General features: G+C 41.8%; 1 protein-coding gene across 8 annotated transcripts in view; it reads right to left on the reverse strand.

Moving 5' to 3' along the window:
• CCSER1 (coiled-coil serine rich protein 1) overlaps positions 1-18333 on the reverse strand; it is a 709135-nt gene that overhangs the window by 352869 nt on the left and 337933 nt on the right. For all 8 annotated transcript variants that reach the window (XR_014538426.1, XM_083571140.1, XM_083571139.1 and 5 more), the window contains exon 7: positions 17422-17499. Coding sequence is in view for 7 of the 8 variants with exons in the window: in XM_083571140.1 (XP_083427266.1) it covers positions 17422-17499 (78 nt within the window). In the remaining variant the exon portion in view is untranslated. The remainder of the gene's footprint in view (positions 1-17421; positions 17500-18333) is intronic.

Raw genomic sequence — 18333 nt, forward strand, 5'->3', positions numbered from 1 at the left:
TGATTCTAAAGGAAAAGATTTAGTACAGCAGAGGTGTTGATATGGCACAGAGACGGCTCTTCCTGTAATTATGGCACACGCTGACAGTAATAGCTTCTGAAGGTTTAGCAGGTCAGATAATAAATCCTAATGCAAATCATCCATGACTCAAATATTCTAATGAAAATGTTAATTAGTAACCGGAAGCTCTGCAAAAAATGTGTGAATGTGCTTCCCATACCCCTCCTTCAGAGTTGCAAACAGTCGCCCACACAAACAGATAGAAAGGTCTTCTTTAGAGCATGCGGAATCATTGAATTCTGTACTTGAAAAGGAGAATCAGAGGAAGAGATATCACAATGAAAAAGTTTCAGAGGGCTGAAGAGGCAACAGCCTAGCAGCCATGAGCTAAAATAAGGGAAGGAGGCATTAAAGAAAAACCCCTGGTAACAAAACTGTTTTTGTTTTTGGTTTGGCAATAAAATAAGCTATAGGTAAACACCATCATTTATATAAATTTATCACAAACAACATAAAATGTATCAAAGTGACTTACAATTGTCAGAAACATACAAATGCAACAGTTTAATGCAACAGCAAAAGAATAAGCAACACTGTTTACTAAATGTGCTCATCCTGCAAAATGAAAATAAAATAATGGCTCCTACCCTACCCTACTTAAAGATGAACCCTACAACAGGATAGAGTATCATCATACCATATGATCCCAATTAAAAACTAAATGTCTTGGTAAATAGGAACAACTTCATTTGGTGCCTAAACGTTTATAATGATGGATTCAGGCACATCTCTCCAAAAAGATAATTCTACTGTTATGGAAACACCACTGCAAAAAAACTGTTATTATGTTTCCCCCCTCTATACCTCTTTTGGGAGGCCTCTGGTGATGAATGAAGGGTCTGGGTAGATTCATGTGGGGAGATGCAGTTGCATAATGCAGTCGCATTATAGGTGAAAACCAGCATACAGTGGTACCTCTGGTTACGTACTTAATTCATTCCGGAGGTCTGTTCTTAACCTGAAACTGTTCTTAACATGAAGCACCACTTTAGCTAAGGGGGCCTCCCGCTGCTGCCGCCGTGCGATTTCTGTTCTCATCCTGAAGCAAAGTTCTTAACCGTAGGTACTATTTCTGGGTTAGAGGAGACTGTAACCTGAAGCTTATGTAACCTGAAGCGTATGCGTACCACTGTACTGAAGTGAGTTCAAAATCCAATCGACAGCCACTGAAGTCAGGCCAGCATCAGTATAGTATGTTCAGATGTCCTGGTCCCAGTTAGCAACATACCTGATGAATTTTGTACTAGCTGCAGTCCTACGTATAACACATTGCAGTAATCTGGCCTAGAGGTTAAGAGCATAAACAGAAGCTAGGCTATCCCTGTCCAGAGAACGTTGTAGCTGGGTAACTAGCTGAAGCTGAGGGAAGGCATCCTATGCCACCAAGGCCACTTCTGCCTCATGATAATAGTGTCCCCAAACAGTGTGCCCACTCAGTTCGGGGGAGTGCAACCCCATGCAGAACAGATTGAACCTCACAAGCAAGAGACTTTGTAGTGATAGTAATTTGTCTTCAGTATTTGGTAATCAGAGGCATACTGTATAAACAGGGTAACATACTGCTCAGTAAAAGAAATAGAATTGTTCTATGTCCCATATTAAAGGGAAGAGTTGCCATTTAGTGGTTAGAGCAATTGTTCTGCATGCATAAGGTCTCAGGTTCAACTGAGGGCATCTCTAGGTAGGGTTGTGAAAGTCCTCTATCTGCTGTCAGTGTGCGCTGACAATACTGAACTTGATGGATCAAAAGTCTAACTTATTCCTATGTTCCTGTGAAATGCTGCTGCTTGTCTGAAATCTTTCTTTTACTTGTTCACAACATATTATGCCTTTTTACCATTTACTTCAATAGTTTCCACACGTCTCCATCTTAAGATTCGTTACTAAAAATGACTCCACGGTCATCTCTGTTTTTGCTGTATCTGGACCCCTGTTTTGAAATGACACCTGACTCCTATATTTTCATTTGAGTGTCCCTTTATGCACATCTTTCAACCTTTACTTTATTTTTCCCAGTTGAACCACCTTCCCCCTTTGCTTCCTTCACTATGGTATCTTGTCTTTGTCTTTCTTTATTTTTAATTTTTGTACTGTGTCTAACCATGTTAGGCAGATGGACAATGGTGATGAGGTTTCATTTTTAGCCATCAGATCCTTGTGTGGCTTTCTGCTCCTCTGGAGAATGCTGTGATTACAGCTATGCTATCTTCTTTAGATCCAGATGAGAAGGTAAGGCACTTGGCAAAACAGGGCAGCTTACAGTCAACTGATAGGGCACTCATCCAACTCATCATAGTGCAGTCTTATTATGCAGGCAACGTCTATTGAATTCGACATGATCCTTAAAACAGCTCATCCTCCAAAGACAAAGAAGATGAATTACTCTTTCTTACGAGCTTCACTGCACTGGCTCCAAGTAGTTAGACTTCATAAATGTTTTATAACTTTATATTGTACCTATTTCAGTATCGATGGAATGGCAAATGAGTCACTATAAGTTACTGGAAGAATGTGTGCATATTGAGATGAAAATGGCATGAAGTATAACAAAACTTTCCTTGGATTTGATACAACACAGAGATTCAACATTAAATCTAGATGGGGATTAGCATAGCATAGCATAGCCATAATGTCTGTTCTTTAGTTTTGGGGTCAGGGCTTTCAATTTGAGTTAGTAATGTGGCACAGAGATCTACTGTTCAAATAGACAAGTCTGAAATCTTACCGATCCCAGTCAAAATAAATAAAAATTTCAGTGAAATTGGTCTAAAAGCACGCCGAGCTTTTGCTCATATAGACAAATGTTCTGAAATGAACAAATAAAACACTAGCAGCAAGAAAACTAGATGTGAAAAACTATATAGTGTATTCTATGTGGATTTTCTTAGTGTGGTTCTCTGGGCATTCCAGCATTCTATCAAGATAAACACAATAGCCAGGCAATCATTATGTGATAAACCCAGAGATTTGATCCTCCTTAACCTGAAACTGTAGCTTTCGTGGCAGGAATCAATATCAGCAAGAAGAATCTCACAGTTACAATGTAATATCTGTATTTATTTTGACCCTTTAAGTAACCCCTGAAGCAAAAATAAGTGTTAGGTACAGTGTTAGACCAATATCCAAAAAGAGTGTGATATAAATGGGAATTTGATGTGTTCTCTTACTTCATAAAGTGGTGCAAGGGAATGGCTCTATCCTTTCTTCTTAAAAACCCATTGCCTTGAGTTTTCTCATTAAGAGGACTAGGAGCCTGATGCTTTTCTCCATGTTTGTTTCCTTTTTATTCCATGCTTTATTACATTGCAAACCTGCTGGAGTGCCCACCTTTTGTTTTAATCAGTGTTCACATTGGAGACTGGTATATTAGGAGAAATGAGGCCTTGCCCTCAGCCAGCCTCCACCTGCCTGCCTTTTTTCTTACAACCAATTGAGGGGGTGGCACTGGCAGCCCTCCTCCTCAGTCTCTCTGCTGTCCTTGTAGAACTCAGCAGGAGGAAAGATGGGCACAAAATTTGAATTACCGTAGTTGGCTCTGCCTATTATTGGTTCCATTGGCCTCCCTACTAAACCCAATGAGCACCATCCACCACTTTCTGTACATCACCTAGTATGAACTGTTGAATCAAGCCTTGTCAGTCAGAGGAATTTGGCACTCTCCAGGTGCCCGGCTTTGATTCCCTGTTGACCTCCCCGTCAGCGACTCCCGGCAAGACAAGGCGAGGTCTCTATCGGCCGATTCTCCTCAACGTGAGAAGAACACAACCATCCCTCCTCCCTCACTCCCAGGGAGGGGAGAGAGACAGACAGAAATGTATTTACATGCCTTTATTTCTGTCTTTCCAGTAGTGCAGAGAAACGTGTCTGCACCCTCTCACATCAGCAGCCAGAGAGAGAATAACTCCACCCATGTACTTCCAGTACAGGGTCATGTGACACTCTGAGCTAACATCCGGTGCTCAGTGCACATAATAGACTGTCCCTTGTTCCCACGGTACAGTCCCATAACATCAACATCCTGTTTGGCTTTCCAGCCATCTGGAGCACTCAGCAGCATTGCTCCCTTTTCGTAACATGAACTAGGTGTATGAAGAAATTAAGATAATGGCAGCCCTTTTCCATGTCACAGGTATACAAATATTGTATTAAAACCTAAGCAGTACCCTAAAAAGTTCATATGGCCATGCTTGTGGTCTGGAGGGACCTCTGTGTGCAAGCTGGTCAATGCTATGTGCTGCCATCACCAGAGAAATGGGCATGAGGAGGCTAAGCTGGGCAGGCTTAATAATTACAAGAAGCTGCTTTATACTGAGTCAGACCATTGGTCCATCTAACTTAGCACTGTCTGCACTGACTGGCAGCAGTTCTCCAGGATTTATAACTAGTCCTACTTGGAGATGCAGAGATTGAAACTGGAAACTTTCGCATGCAAAGTATGAATCACAGCTCCTTCCTAATGACAAGCAGGTGAGTTGGTGAACCATAATGTACTGTAAGTATGGCAGGTATGGACAGTCATGATAGCAGTTTGGTCTTTACTCAAGAGAATAGTTGTAGAGACTAAGCAGCCTGACCAGAAACGAGGTTTCATATTGCCAGGAGAAATCTCATTGGCCTCTTATGTCACTTGCTAAGCCATTGAACTCACTCATCACAACAAAAATGATAGGGGTTTTAGCACATATTGTCCCTTTTGGTCGTTGTAACCTGTCCTCTGAACCCCCTAAAAGCCAGGATATAAATAACTTAAATAAATGTTATTGCCCTCTATAATGGCGCAGAATATATGATAGAACAACCACACACACACACACACACACACCTTATTACATTTTGAAGACCCATTCACACAGTAGTTTAAATATCAATTAAAATAAATGCTAGGTAAAGGTAAAGGTACCCCTGCCCGTACGGGCCAGTCTTGCCAGACTCTAGGGTTGTGTGCTCATCTCACTCTATAGGCCGGGAGCCAGCGCTGTCTGCAGACACTTCCGGGTCATGTGACCAGCGTGACAAGCTGCATCTGGCGAGCCAGCGCAGCACACGGAACGCCGTTTACCTTCCCGCTGGTAAGCGGTCCCTATTTATCTACTTGCACCTGGAGGTGCTTTCAAACTGCTAGGTTGGCAGGCGCTGGGACCGAACGACGGGAGCACACCCCGCCGCGGGGATTTGAACCGCCGACCATGCGATCGGCAAGTCCTAGGCGCTGAGGTTTTACCCACAGCGCCACCTGCGTCCCTAAAAATAAATGCTAGCATGTTTCAAAACTGCCTGCAGTGGCAAGCATATGAAGATAGAAGCAGATTGATTTTACTAGTGAAAATAAAGGTGGTCATGTTGTTCATCAAATATTTATCTTGTCCCATAGGAGCTTCCTTCTTTCGGCAGCCATTGCCATGCATTGGCCTGACAGATGCATAATGTCATAACTATCTAATTACTTTGGGAAGACTATTAAATGTGACGTCAAAATCTGTTTAAATAATTCTGCTGCTGTTTTAATGCACTTGGACTAGACATCTTCCTGAAACCAGCAGGGAAGCTCTTAATCCCATTTGCATGATCCTCAAAACTCCCATCCTTAAGATAAAATCATCAATGGCTGATGAAGATGACAGGATTATTGCAACTGCTACTCCCTGTTTGACATAGATAATAAGTGCAGGAAATGAACCTTCCATTCATGTATTAACTGCCTAATAGTTGCAGTGATTCAGAAGACTGATAGATGTCATGACTTCACAGGATCACACAACAATGCACACAGAAAGTATCACAAAGATCACCAAGTTAATCTAGTCAACACCATTTATCAAAAGGGACTTATCCACCCTCTTTTTTAAAAATGGAATGATGAATCTAAAACATGAGGGCAGTAGCAACATTTTTTAAACTGTGACAGACGAAGTGTTGTGGAGGGTATGTGTATTTCAAGAAACCCTGGGGAATACCTTCCAGTGAGATTTAGGTCACTGAGGACTGGGCTGTGTGTGCATTTTGCTCTTGCCAGAACAGTGACCCGAAGTAGGGTTCTTCGGTACTTTACTTTGTTTCATGTAAACAAATGCAACAAATCCACGCACACATTTGACCTATTTTAGCCTCTTCTATTTTATGATAAGCATATTAATTTACATAAGGCAGCACATCTAAAATGTACACAGTTCAAAAGGCAGTGTGAAGTTCATGAAAACAATTCCAGATCTGCACTACCCTCCCATTAATTGAGGAGCAGCTTTCATGTTTTAGAGGAGAACCTGAAAGGCAGCTTATTTCTTAGGTCAACTAAATGGCAGAGGGCATGCAGTCACCCTTCCCATAACATAGTGATTACATTGCTAGATGGAAATTGATTTAGTTTTTGTAGCATCAAATATGAAATCAAGAGTCTCTGAACCAGACAGTATGATCGAAAACCCCACAGGTATCCTTATGCAATACAACCACCATAGAGAACTGTTCCTAACATCATAATCACTGGGAAAGCTTTTGTTCATGTTGGCCCTGCAAGAGGACATTTATTACACACTAATTTACACAAAACTCAAGGGGCTGAGTAGCTGTGCACAATGGAGCTTCCCTGCTTCTTATCCCCAGGACCACTCCACTCATGCAGCAAGGTGAGGCGATGGCCCCAGGTGGCAGGATCCACACGGGCAGCAGGTCCCAATGTGGATAGTGTTACGAAAAAGGAGCAATGCTGCTGAGTGCTCCAGATGGCTGGAAAGCCAAACAGGATGTTGATGTTATGGGACTGTACCGTGGGAACAAGGGACAGTCTATTATGTGCACTGAGCACCGGATGTTAGCTCAAAGTGTCACATGACCCTGTACTGGAAGTACATGGGTGGAGTATTCCCTCTCTGCTATTGCTGTAAAGAGGGTGCAGACATGTTTCCTCTGCACTGCTGGAAAGACAGAAATAAAGGCATGTAAATACATTTCTGTCTGTCTCTCTCCCCTCCCTGGGGAATGAGGGAGGAGGGATGGTTGTGTTCTTCTCACGTTGGGAAGGATCGGCCGATAGAGATCTCGCCTTGTCTTGCCGGGAGTCGCTGACGGGGGAGATCAACAAGGAATCAAGCCGGGCACCTGGAGAGTGGCCAAATTCCTCTGAATGATATGGCTTTGAAGATTCCAACATATGGTAGCAGATTTGCCTGTTGTTCTTGGTGTCACTCTTTACTCCCCCCTTCTTCCTGGTGGGGAGGAAGGCACTGTTTTGCAGTTCTCCTCAGGTGCCAAAATGTCTTCGGCTGGCCCTGCTCCTCCCACTGTGTACCCCTTCTTAAATCTCAGCGAGATCAGGAAAACCCTAAGTGCGCAGATGGAAGAGAACAGAGATCATTCCATCAGTCATTGTGCTGACAGAGCAATCTTCTTAGTGCTACTTTGAAGTCAATCCCATGGTCCACAGAACAGGGACCAGAGTATATAATGGATCTCCTCCTCTCTCTGCAAAGAGGGAAGTCCACTCTCACAAGCTTTGCCTTGCAGGTGTGGAAACCTCCATTGCCCCTGTCACCATAGGTGGTAATCGTGAAAAGAAAGCATCCCAGAATGGATCAGTGGACTCCTTGGATATGTCAGATCCAAAACCCTCCTGCTGTTGGGGGTGGGGGGGTTGCAGTATGTCAATACTGAAGGTGGAGTACTTGTTTTCCCTCCATACACCCAAACACCACAAATCTGCTGTGGTGAGATTGGCAGGGCTATAGATTTTGCAGTTCCTGCACCTTATATTCTCTTCTCTCCCCTTCCCCTGTTGTAGGACTGCTCTGCTACCAATATAAAGTCCCTGCATTAGCATGCATACAGGTAGAAACTTATAAGCAACCTTCCACACCTCAAATATATATTTTAACAACCAATTTCTTCTTTTGCATTTTTAACCTTAAAAAAATGCAATGGATATTATTGTACAGAATACAGCAGATTTTTATTCAAAGGCCAATTTATGTAGCTACTAGTAAGAGCAGGAACCATGTTGAAACTGTAAATGTGAAGCGCACACACACAGAGAGAGAAAAGCCCTCAGAATAGTTGCTGGAAAGCTGCCAGAAGTATACAAACCCCTGGGGCAATGGGAAGGCTCTAGGGGGCTTGATGACAAATCTCCCTTGATACCTGGAAAAAAGGGTTTCCAAGGGTGCCAGTGGCTAGCTTAGAACAGTCTGTTTCCTCTCTCCTAAGAACTCAGTACAAAAGAATGCCACAGAGCTCCCTTGTTCCAGATAATAGCACCCTCAGAGAATTGATACAGCAGTAATTTACTCCTTTACTCCTTCCCTTATTCACAGACAAAAGCTTTCCGTGGAGTACTCTCATGGTGAAAATGGGCAATGGTGATATTCCCAACGGGTTTTGGTGTGGAACAAAAGCCACCTTTCCTAATGGAAGCAAGTGCCTTAGTTTGCTCTTTCAAATCATTAGCGCAATAGCATGGTGTTGTCCCCTTTCCACCCATAAACTAGGAAAGTAAAACCAGCACACACTTTGCTGTTTTTAGGAATCTCTAGACTCAAGGATGATAGCTGGCTGTTTCCCAGAGGGAAAATGAACTGATGTCTCTGCTTTCATTCTAAAGGCAGATAAAAACGTTTTGCTTTGCATTTGGTAGCTTTTTTTTTAAAAAAAAGGAGGGAAGATTTCTAATCTTTATTTTAATTTTTGCTTTTAGATTCTTATATTGTGCACTGCTTGGGTAAGTTTTCATTAGACAGTTGTATTACAGAGTTGTATTCAACTAAGATTTACTCAGAGTAGGTTCAGTGAAATTGATGGACCTAAGTTAGCCATGGCCATTATTTCAATGGCTCTCCTCTGAGTAAAAAATTATCTGAATACTACAACGTCAACAACAACTATTACTACTACTACTACTACTACTACTACTAATAATAATAAAGGATGGCTCCCTTCAAAATTCATCCAAAGTTTTGGGTCAGAAGAGACCCCCAAATTATTTAAAAGTTTAGGCAAAATTTCCGTAGCAAGTCAGTAATTTCCAACATTAACACCACCAATAGCATACTCAGGAAAACAATAGTTTATATTTTATCTTATGGCCCCTTTAGATATTACTATTCCAAAATGTGAGTAGGTTAGGTAGGCAAAATGTAAAAAGAAAAAAGAAACAGCCACAATATCAGAATCAGAGAGGAGGTGGTGGGTTCTTCTCGTCTCCATTTTACATTCATTAGTTCTGCTTGCCTATAATCAACTTTATTATTCCTTTTTTTTTCCTTATGCAAAACGTCACTTAAGGCAGTGCTTTCTGGATTCATTGAAGCTGTCAGCCAGTCATGATTCCTCATATGCATGAAATTAAATAGAACTAAAACATCATGTTACCCATAATATAAGCTGTCAGTCTGCTGAAAGCTCCGTTATCTTCAGGATGGAGGGAGACTGATTATAAGATGGAGCTGGCATAGAGATGATACATCAGATCCGTCTTTTATAAAAGTAAAAATCTAACAGTATGCCAATTCACCTGTTCCTAGCAGGGGTTGCCAATGTGGTGCCCTCCAGGTATTGTTGGACTGGAACTCACAGCAGCCCAATAAGTATATCCAAAGGTCGGTAAAGTTGAAGGTTGTTGTCCAACAACATATATAGGACACCAGGTAACTTAATTTTGGTCACAGACATAACCCCATGCTTGCTACTTATTGCAGAGTTGCATCGCTCTCATATAACCATAAAGCAAGTTGTTCCTCCTTCTAGCCTTCAGGATGTTTATTCAACCTAATAGGACCTACCTTGTACCAAAGCTGAAAAATGCATTAATCTGTTGAACCTCCCATTATGCCTTGATCCATCTCTGCCACTAGAGGCCCAAGTGACCTCTCCCATTCAACTTACTACATTCCACATCAACTCCCTGTCCTTCACTCAGGCAAGCTCTTGTGTGAATAAGGCAATTATACCACTTCTGACCTGCCACACATGTAAACCTGTCCTCCAGTTCCCGCCCTCTCACATCAGGAAGCAATAGTCAATCATCTGTGGGGATAAAACAGGAAGGAAGCCTTGCTGTCACTGCTCCATGGAGTGCCCATGGCTCACTGGCTGAAGTCAATTAGTCTTGGAAACGATGCCCCTTCTCACAGGGCAGATGTTACCATTTTTCCTTTCCTTGTTCTTGCCCACTAGTCCCAGCTGCTTTTGCACAAGGGAAGCCTAACTTTTAGCTTCATGGGCCCAAAACCAGCACGGGGCACAATCCATCACAGGAAGCTGAATGACTGCTCAGCATCCCAGAGCTTACTAGCTGACATCAATTGGTCCTGTTTTCCAGCCGCACAACCCTTTCCCTCTCTCACTGCTGTTCCTAGAAGAGCAAGCACCCAGAATTCTCAGGAACCAGCGAGAATCAATGCTGCCATTTCATTCTTCACATCCCCAGGGCTCATCTGCCCACTATTCATGGCTGTTTTTAACTCCTAATTTTCTAAGAAACATCTCATTTGTTATTTATTTATTATTAAATCTATATCCCTCCCTTCATCCTGAAGGTGCCCAGGGCGGCAAACACACAAGAGAGAAAACAATTAAAACATCTAAATGCATCTAAATCTAAACTATCTATGCTTAAAAAAATAATCAATATCCATGTTGAATAACCAACTTGTTAGTGCACTAGTTTGTTTTTAAAAGCAGGAAAATAGTGCTTCATTTCTATGCAAGGACACGGCAAAACCTCAAGAAAGCATGATCTTCAAGGCAAAAGAGTGGCAGGCCCTTGCAGAGTAAATAAATATGGATGCTGATCAACTTCCCGCCTCAAAATTTATATGCTGAAATCATCTGCATGGTTGGTATGCACCCAGCATCTCTAATATCTGCAGTGCTGATCTAGAAAGCTGAAGTGACAGCTTCATAATATTCAGTAATTTTTTTTCCAATTAATTCCCATTTACTCCAAGGACCTCTCTGAATGAGAGGCACAGACTGCTTTATAAAGAGATAAAATCCAATAATAATTTCATTTTAATTTATGGAAAGATAATTCTGTTTGTCTTGTCATGATAACAAATTACCTTTTTCATTTTTTTGCAAACAAATCTTGCATTCATCCTCATACAGCAGGGATGGCCAAAGAAAACAATAAAGCTACTGATGATTCCCAATCCAGACTGGAAAGGCAAGCACAGAATAACGATTGATGATGAAACTGGGATTGAGGAAAGCCAAATGTGTATTAACCATAATATGCTGGAAGTTCATAAATCAGTAGCAGGCAGGTAGAAACAATATTTGGCTCTTCTCTCTTAGTATGCTACCTCTGTTATGGGTCCTTTGTCTCCTGCCCACCTATTGCCACATGCATGCTGATCTTCATTTTACTAATTCCTCTATGTTCTAAAATACAAAAGTTCTAATGCAGAGTTTTTGACATGACTTAAAGTGGAATTACATTTCTGCCCCTTTCTCCCGCATCCTTCTTAAGAAATAGTCTTGAACACTCAACAAAGCCAAAACAAGACCAACAAAAACCACATTTCTTCAAACTTCAGGACGTCTGAGGATGCATACAGAAGGAATGTAACTTTTTTCATTTTATATACCAACCTCATGGAGACCTGCCCTAAAGTTGTGCACAGGTAGTATATTATTCCCACAGATCTTAGTATGGTGCCTAGAACATGGGCAGAACAATCCGACTGAGTCTCGGGAAATGGAGAATCAAATGCAGACAAACCCCTACCAAATACAAAGCCCTGCTGAGCTTACACTGGCAGGCAGGTGGGTCAACGTGCCTTCGGCCCCCTCCATCTTTGTTGGAAATGGGCCGGGTGGGGGCCTGGTGTGCATCACACATCGCAGCTTCAACGGCCACCTCCACCAGAGTGCTCAGCCTTCTTCACATGATGCTATGTATATTTTTAGGAGCCATTTTGTTTTTATGTTTGTAAGTTGTGCCAAAGTTCCTGAGACAGGGAAGCACCAACAGTGGACCTTGTCATAGCTTCAGGTATGAGACTTGTGAGGTCAGACTCCACCCCACACCTTCAGAGGGAGAGTTCCCTCCTCAATTTTTATTTTTATTTTTAATCCTATGGCTTCTATGACATACTCCTGGGGACCATAGGAATGCATTCTGGAAAGGTGTGGGGGGGGTGTCTCCTCCCTCTGTGTGTGTGTGTGTGTGTGTGTGTGTGTGAGAGAGAGAGAGAGAGAGAGAGAGAGAGAGAGAGAGAGAGAGAGAGAGAGGGAGAGAAGAGTTATGGTGGATCTTTGGCAGTACTAAGACACCACCACCACCAGGAAAAAAACCAATGCATATACCAGGGAAGGGGGAATAATGAATGAGAAAGTGAGTTCAATTTTTTCTCTTGGTGGATACTAAGAACACTGCATACTATATCAGGAGATGATATCATACATGGCTGTTACAGCCACAGTCTGTTATGCTAGATGCTGGAAATAATTTTCTGTCGGCTTCTGAATGGGAAAATAAACTGCTTGACAGTGATGTCAAAACTTACTAATTATATTCAAGGCAAAGAGAACAAAAAGTATTTTATTTTTTAAAAAAGAAAATTGGTCTACTTTTATTGATTACTGGAGAAATTATGCATACTCTTCTGACTTTATGTAATCATTTCATTTATTGTAATACTTTGTTCAAGGAAAATCATGTGTGTGTGTATGTGTATGTGTGTGTGGTGTTGTAACACTGTAATCACCTAATACAGAAAAACAAGTTTAATATTATGCTTTCTGCCTGCAATTAATGTACCAAGAATGCACTGCATTGTTTTGTACATTCGCAGAATGCACTGATAAGACAGACCTTTAGCTGATGTAGGATGAAATCAATAAAAAAAATTATCCACAACTAAATTCTACTGAAATTACTTCATTTTCTTAAGCTCGCTATCCGCAACCTGGTACCCTCCTGCTGTCTGGGACTGCAACTCCAAGGTGTTAACTGGGACTGATGGGATTTGTCACCCAAAATAGCAGGAAGGCACCACGTTGGTAAGGCTAAATTTAGCATTCAACTATACACTTTAAATCCACTGATTTCAATAGCACATAAAGCTCATTAATGTTAAGTATTCTTTCTTTCTGAAACCTAATGGGTAACATAATATTTACCCCAGTTTACAGTTTCCTTATCTAGACAGTTTTTATTTGATCAGAAATCCTCATTGAGGCTATTTTAGTGGAAACATGGGTAAACATTTCTCGAACCAACAAACATATTATGGATTCTTTCCCTTTTGATGGGAAAGATTCTTTCCAAATTGATAATGTAGCCCACTACTACAAGTGATCCTGGCTGCTAGATTATTCTTTTCATAAGTTGCTATTTGAAGTGCCACAAGACAGAATCTAGTGGGGATCTCTTTGATGAAAGAGAGCTTTATCTGCAGACTTCCATACTTTTTCTTAGGATTATCTCCTTTTATTAATTGTGTTGTTTCTCATTTGGGGGATTAGCATCAGCACAGTCAAATACTGAGACGAGAACAGAGTAACTAAACTTAGCAAAAACTGGAAAGGATTACCAATTCCCCCAAATCAGAACAAGCTTTGTCAATTTCAATATCAATTTGGTAAATAAAGCTAATATTCACTGAAGTACCAAACCAGCCTTGGCCACTGTAATCTCTGAAAAACCAACATCAGAATCTGGCTTGTGTTTTGTTTGTAGTCAAATAACTTACTGTGTATGTGCATATATAATATTGATAGACCTGGAGTGAGACCTTGCTAGCTTGATGAAGAAGTCAACCTAGTGTGTGGTGACTGTGAAAAAGGCAAATTCCATGCTAGGGTCATTAAGAAAGGAATTGGAAATATAACTGCCAATATCACATTGATGCTACACAAATCTATGGTGCAACTGCATTTGAAGTACTCTGTACAGTTCTGATTGACTCTCCTCAATAAGGGTAAGTGTGAGGCCGAGTCTTCAGTCTCTATTTGCTGCTGCTGCTAATTATGTACACTGACATCCCCACCACCACCCTGTTTTCTATTTTTTACTACCACCTGAAGTCACAGAAAAATGCTCTGTTAATTCATTCAATAAAATTTTAGCCCAGCTGGCACCACTTGCACTGAGCTAGGGATGGAACCGCCTCTGAGTGCTCCCCAAACTGCTCTCATATCATTTTTTTTTTAAATTTCTCAGACTGAGTGTCAAAAACAACGCCACATAAAAAGCCTGAAGGACCCCCTATAGATGGCAGCTGGGTGTGCAGCAACACTGAGGATGTTATGAGCTGCTGAGGAAATGGCACAGTAGGAGGCACAGTGGTGATCTTAATTCCAAATTTCCTGTGATTGAGTCCTCAGGCCTAATGTGCAAGAGCAACAGCTTTAGTGCTATTCATAGATATGAAAGCTGACCTTTGTCCCTCTATGTCTCAGCCGCACATTTGCTCTGTACATTTTATATCAGGAGCAAGCTATTTAACCCACCTCCTAATGCCATCTGTACCTTTCTTCTTTTAGAGAGGGAAAAGCCATTTATCTGCTGATAGACTCGCCCCAAAATGTATGCCAGGAACCGTGGAGGTAGGATAGACCCAGCCCATAAAGCAATGTATCAGGTTCCTACCAAATCTTAATCAATATGCTGTAAAAAGTTTGAACAGGTTTTCTTGTAAGGAAAAAAAAAACAAGTACAATGTATGAAAGGAAGAGTAAATCACACACACACACACACACACACACACACACACACACACACTTACTTCTCTCTGCTTGGATTTCAGATATGATGTCCCAGAATTCACATGCTCTATGAATCCCATACTGCCTGTCCATATAAGCTTTATTAGAAAGCCAGGTCATCTGTGATGAGGTTATTTTGTACAGGTAAAGGTAAAGGTAAGTCTAGTTAAGTCTAGCTGAATTTGACTATGGCGCTCATCTCCGCTTTCAGACCGAGGAAGCCAGTGTTTGTCTGCAGTTAGCTTTTCTGGGTCATGTGGCCAGCATGACTAACTGCTTCTGATGCAACAGGACACTGTGATGGAAGCCAGGGCACACAGAAACACTACCTTCCCACCACAGCAGTACCTATTTATCTACTTGTGCTGGTGTGCTTTCGAACTGCTAGGTTGGCAGGAGCTGGGACAGAGGAACAGGAGCTCATCCCATCATGTGGTTTCAAACTGCTGACCTTACGATGGTCAAGCCCAAGAGGCTCAGTGGTTTAGACCACAGTGCCACCCACATTTGTACAGCAAACACATTGAAAGGGCACCCCCTTCTTCTTAGGTCAGAACTGATATTCCAAAGACACAGCTAAAACTTATTTAAAATTCAAAAGTAAACCATAGTGTACTATCCCACAGAGGCCCAATTCTTCTACCCTGTTGTTAAGTGACAATTGCTTTTCTCAGAACTGCCCAAAACAAATCAAATTAAACAGCTAAACATTACTGCTCACTTCACAGGAAGTTGGGAAGTACGACTATCAAATTGGCCAGAGTAATACATTCCCTGTCATCACAAACCACTATTATAGACTGACAGTATTTGGAAAGGGTTTTTGCATATGAAATCACTCACTCACGTTACTGCTGAAACAGTGTTGCTCTCTCCTGGAGCAAGTCAGCAAGCAATAACAGAAACGGTTGCATTTTATATTACTTTTATTTCCCCTCAACAGTGCTGGCTGGGAGTTGCACATGAATCTCCCCTGAGCCTGACCTCAATGTTTACGTGAGTTCCACAGGAAAGCTGGAAGTCTTTCCTTCAAAAGCCAAAACAAATGCACCCCTGATTTTATTTTTAATATCCTGCTATTTTTTTAAAACGAGCATACAACAATGTGTCTCTGTATGCCTACACACAGTTGTCACCTGTCTTCTCAGTCTTCTTCAAACGAACAGATGCCAACAAATCACCACCTTCTCATAAGTTATTCTTTATATAAAGTCACTCTTTATATAAATTTGTGACATTGACTGGAGGACCATAGTCGAGATGAAGCTAAACAAACATACAGAAGGCATGCCACCTTGAGTTCCATGATGGAAGAATGGAGGGATAAGGGATACCTAGGTTGTACATACATGCATACTATGTGCCTGTCAGGTACCTAGGTTCAGGTGTTAAGGTCCATGCCCCAATGGCTGGTAAGGTAACAAGTACCCTAAAACTGAAGGTATAAAAAAGCAGTCATCCAGAAGAATCAGTGTCAAATTCCCAAAGGGACAGCTTAGTGATGGGATGGGGAATCTGTGGCTCCCTGGATGTTGTTGTACTTCAACTCCTAATGGCGCTAGTCAACATGAGCAATTGTCAGGGAAGATGAAAGCTGTAGTCCAACGCCATCTGGAGGACCACAGATTCTCTAGTCTAGTCTGTCACCACCAAGTTATCCAGAACCTGGAGCGATAGAGCAGGCAATGGCACAGGAGTGACTCTTCAGGGCAATGTGTTTCAATGAGAGCTAGTGTGGCATAATGGTTAGAGTGTTGAGCTAGGACCTGAGAGAGCAGGGTTTGAATCCCCACTCAGCCATGAAGTGGGGCCAGTCATTATCTCTTAGCCTGACCTACCTCCCAAGGTTGTTGTGAAGATGAAATGGGGAGGAGGAGAACTGTGTACACCACCTTGAAATCCTTCGAGGATAAAGGTGGTAAATAAATGTAAGGAATAAATAAATAAAAATAAATAAAGAGGACAGTGGTCTATACGGTTTGTACTTGACTTGACCCACTTGCAATCCCCATCTGCAGGCAGCAACCCTGGTGCCAGAGGGAATAGAGAGAAATGTCACCAGGGTGACAGAAGTACTTTTGGATAGTATGATGGCTTCAGTAGATGTCATAAATAATAATTGTGGGCCATGCATTATGCCATGTTCACCTAACATGCCCTATTGACAAAGTGGAGACATAACCCAGGGCTGTTTGGCTGATCAGGAAAAATAAAGGTTTTTGATTAGGGTGTCTCTGCTCACACAGTAGTTTTACAAGGTGCAGCTATTCCTGTAGATAAGAGAAGCAGCTTCCTCTCTGGATGTAGAGAAGGATAGATGCCCCACCACAACAGCCACACACACAAACCCATCTGCTTGCTGAGCAGGCAAACAGGAGTTTTAAAAGATGCCGATACATACTGATTAGAAGCAAACATAAGGAAATTGAGATCCAGGGTATTTCCTGGAGTCTTGGCAAAACAGGGCTTAAAGTTTTGCCTAACATTAACGTCTCACCAAGAGTGCAAGTCTGCTTTCAGCATATCCCTTGCCGTTCTGTGTATCAGTCAACTCCTCATGATTTTTGTAAAGATGCAATTATAGCCAGGGTACTTGGAAGCATGCACCTGTTTAAGTCAAATACTGCAAGTATCATTGACTCTGTGATGAAAGCTATTTACCTTGAATGGCAACGGTTCTTCAGTAAGTGGGCTGACAGGAAGCGAGTTGGTACTGCTTGCAGGACTCATATCTGCACTCTACAAGAAAAGCAAAATAAAATCTAGATTAGCCTGTGACAAATCCACTGTTTAAGTGCTTGGTGTAGCTGAGCACCCCATCTGTTACAATGAAGAGAAAACAAATAATGATACAAAAAACTGTAACTGAAGCAAGCATTCTACTTTGAGCATTTTTCCTGATGCATTTTAACACCATATGGAGTAGCAAATAATGAGAAACGCAATCATAACCATATCTACTCAGAAGTAAGTCCTATTGAATTCAATGGGTCTTGCTCCCATTTAAGTAGGGTTAGGATTGTAGCCTAAGATCTTCAAAGTTAAGTACTGAAAAACACAAGCTAATAAGCACCTTTAGCAAATACAATAGAAACAGTTTGTTCCCCTTAATGGCCCATCACCCAGGCAATCACCTCATCAGGAAGCTAGCCTGGCTTATATTTTAACACTTGCTGGATCCAAGGGTTGGAAGGGTCATGGCAAACAGCCTACTCCCCCCCCCCACACACCTCACAACAATATAATATAAAAATATAAATTTAATATATGGAAGGAGGGCAAACTTCAGGATCCTGCTTCTTACTTGTGGGGGTATAAGGGGGATGACTGACAAGCATCAGGCCTGATGTTTTAATTTGTGGCCTAGCTGGCAGTGTCAAGCACAAGATGTGGATGGTAGATCACACACTGTACAGTATATCTGAGTATATGAGCAGTTCCGCACTCTTTCAGAAAATATAAACCAAGGATGGGAAGCCTGTGCCCCTTCAGAGGTTGTTGGACCCCAGCTCCCACTATGGCCAGCCAGCATAGTCAAAGGTCAGGGATTATGGGAGTTGTAGTCCAGTAACA

This window comes from Podarcis filfolensis (genome assembly GCF_964270895.1).
Source record: "Podarcis filfolensis genome assembly, chromosome: 9".
In the NCBI taxonomy this organism is placed as follows: Eukaryota; Metazoa; Chordata; class Lepidosauria; order Squamata; family Lacertidae; genus Podarcis; species Podarcis filfolensis.